The 2,922-nt window shown below is 37.0% G+C and overlaps 1 protein-coding gene across 3 annotated transcripts in view; it reads left to right on the top strand.

Annotated features, from left to right (window-relative positions):
* The window catches only part of dnai3 (dynein axonemal intermediate chain 3), a 15,948-nt gene extending 13,557 nt beyond the window's left edge, over positions 1 to 2,391 (top strand). For all 3 annotated transcript variants that reach the window (XM_024278538.1, XM_024278537.1, XM_024278536.1), the window contains exons 20-22: positions 177 to 268; positions 566 to 685; positions 1,881 to 2,391. In XM_024278538.1, coding sequence (XP_024134306.1) covers positions 177 to 268; positions 566 to 685; positions 1,881 to 1,994 — 326 coding nt within the window. In that variant the 3' untranslated portion in view covers positions 1,995 to 2,391. The remainder of the gene's footprint in view (positions 1 to 176; positions 269 to 565; positions 686 to 1,880) is intronic.
* Positions 2,392 to 2,922: the final 531 nt, after the last annotated feature.

Below are 2,922 nucleotides of genomic sequence, written 5' to 3'. Positions count from 1 at the left end.
TCACTTCCTGGTTTGTGTCAAGTTGAGTAATGGAAATATGTGGGTTTGGTAGAATCCTGATGTTTCAGCATGAACTGTGGTGCACTGAAGGTTGTGCTGTCAGCGTCCCCATTGTACAGACCCTTGTTTCTGGTTTTGGTTTCCAACAATGGTCTTTGATTGCTTTGTGCCTCCAGTGAAGAAGCATTTCCTGGCTGTGACAAATGACCTTGGAGTTCTCCGCATCTTTGAGATTTTAAGAACTCTTTACCATCCTTCGAAGAATGAGGTAAGACGACCCAATCGCAGCCTATCTAATCGTTTACACCAAACCTGTTCAGTCCAAACTGGGGTTTGGTTCTTTAGATGGATCCCTCCAGGAAAAAACGAGTCTGAGTTTAATTACAAATACCAGTTTTATTATTCATTTTGCTCTTGAGCTTTAGAATCCACACTAATGTTCCTGTACATTGCTTTTAAAGCAAATAATAAAATCTAGAAACTGTTAGCATAACAAGTCATGTATCCGTGAGATCATTGGTCACAACATCACACAAAACCATTATTCTACTTTATTTTTCTGCAGATCTCACGTATGGAGAAATACTTTGATATGGAGAAAAACTATTTGAAGTTTTGGCGAGAGAAAGAAAAGCTCTGGTCTAAAGAGAAAAAGGTGGCAGAGGAACCAAAACAGAAAAAAGTGGTAAGCAGCAATCATCACTGTTGAGCTAAAAACTCTTTTTGCAGTCTGTAGACAATGTGAAGAGAGGCAAAAAAAAAAAGGTAAGTCAGACAAAAACATGAATAGCACACAGGATTCTGCACTTCCTGCTTTATAGAGTGTAGTATCCCTCCGACTGACTCACCTGAGCTAAACTTCACAGAGTTTGGAGTAGTTTATTTTAAGAAGCTTAAAGTCCCACTTAGTCCCACAACTATATATTTTTTCTATTTTAAAATCTATGATTATGCAGTTTTTAGCCAAAATCAGAAAACTGGTGTCATTTTTTTAGGTCATATTTTGTGCAGAGCTCATTAAAAATTCGCCTCTGGATTGTGGGCGGGGCTGCTGATGCTGGTTAGCTTTGCTAATTTCCCATCAGCCCCTTGTTTGCCCTCTCTCCTGCTAGTTTCCACTACCTCACAAGCCCAAGCTAATTAGCATAGCAAAAAAGACAGCGAGCAGTATCAGAGCTATGCAGCTGTACAGTTTTTTGAGCAAGGTGCTGCCAGCTCAGTCGAGGAAAATTGATCTATTTGTTTGCAAGTGGATGCATCAGAGTTGGAGCAGAAAAAGAAGACTTTGGTTCACCCTTAGCAATTTCTGTGTCACAAAGCCGAACTTTTTCAATCCGCAGGTTTTCATCTGCTTCTGATCCAACATGATTTGAATAAAGAAATACACAGAAACACAGTTTTAATCTTCTATTATTTCATATATGTCCTTCATCATAAGAAAAATGCTACAAGAACAACACCAAAAACATCATTTTCATTGGAGTAGGTCTTTAAACAGATTACGTTAATGTCAGATTGCATTGCTGCAGCAACTCGTGATTATAAATGTCCTGTCTATAAAGTTCTTCACATCTTTATACTTTCAAGAGAACCTACAGAACATTTCTGACATTTCCTTTTTGATGGTATTAAAGAACTACTCCCATGACAATTATGTTCTTGTGCCATTTTTCCTACGATGGAGGACATATGAGAGGAAAATTAAGCTCAAGATTGCCTTTCTGGGTATTGTAGGTGCATTCAAAAAATGCACTTTGAAAAAAAATGCATTCATAAAATGATGCTATAGTAAGACCTGTAGACATGAGTGTGGCTCACTGGTGAAGTTTTCGTCTGCGGCTTCATGGTTGGGATTATTGCTCCTTTATTTTTTTGTACAGGAACCCAGCAGATCAGCTAAATCTGTGTGCACCGCAGAAGAGGAGGAGCTAAAGAGGTACAATGACTTCAAGATGTTGGAGGAAAGCATCCTGAAGGAAATAGGTCTTTGGTAATCTGCTGAATCACAGAATATCAGCAAGCCCATTCACACAAGTGATTGACTGTCAATCAAATATAGTCATTTGTATTCAGAACTCAGTTATTTTTTTTAAATACATCGTTTTAATAAAATTACTGACACTAAAACCTCAGTAATACAGTGTTTTCTTGTATAACCTTATCATTAGTGAGAATATTTCTATGCTGTAAATACACTGCATCCTCTTTATATAATTAGTTCTGAAATTGTTTTTTTTTTTTGCCTGAAATATTGTCTGTGAATAAGATTCCATTTGGAGAAGTTTAATCCTCAGCTGGAAGTCTTTACGTTTCTTTAATTTCCAAATGTAATAATATAAAAAATGTTTCACTGGATAATTTATTTATAAATGACTTCACAACCACACTTTTTAAAGATTTTTTTCTTTATTGACGTGGGTTTCCAATAAGTAAAAGCTGCCAAGCTTTTAAAGAAAAGATGCCAAGTGAAACCCTGCTACAGCTAAGAACTCAATACATTTATGTCAAACACCAAAACTTTATTCTGCTTGACTTTGGTAGCAAATGTTTAAAAAACGGGGTGCATAAAACTTTACTTAGTGTCTGGTCCTTAGATATTAAATCTAGCCACAAAGATGAATTTAGATGTGTTTACTTGTGCTCTATGGTTGCATGGTGGGGTTCAAATCCTGACTAGGACTTTCTAAGTGGAGTTTGCATGTTCTTCCTGTGTCTATGAGCTTCCTTCACCGTCCAGAAACATGCTTCATGGGTTAAGTGATAACTGGATAGGATTTAGTAGGTTCAGAAGACGAACAGATGAGGCGTTGGACTAACTGTTTTGGCCAATTTAGGCTTTTTTTTAGGCTGTTTTGGAGTTAGGCTAATATTTACATGCTAGCTGTTTTGGCTAACATTGCCTTTTTTCTGTTTTTTTAGGAT

This window comes from Oryzias melastigma, linkage group LG4, assembly GCF_002922805.2.
Source record: "Oryzias melastigma strain HK-1 linkage group LG4, ASM292280v2, whole genome shotgun sequence".
Lineage (NCBI taxonomy): Eukaryota > Metazoa > Chordata > Actinopteri > Beloniformes > Adrianichthyidae > Oryzias > Oryzias melastigma.
Note: the sequence above shows the minus strand (reverse complement) of the source record. Positions and strands in the feature narration are given on the sequence as shown.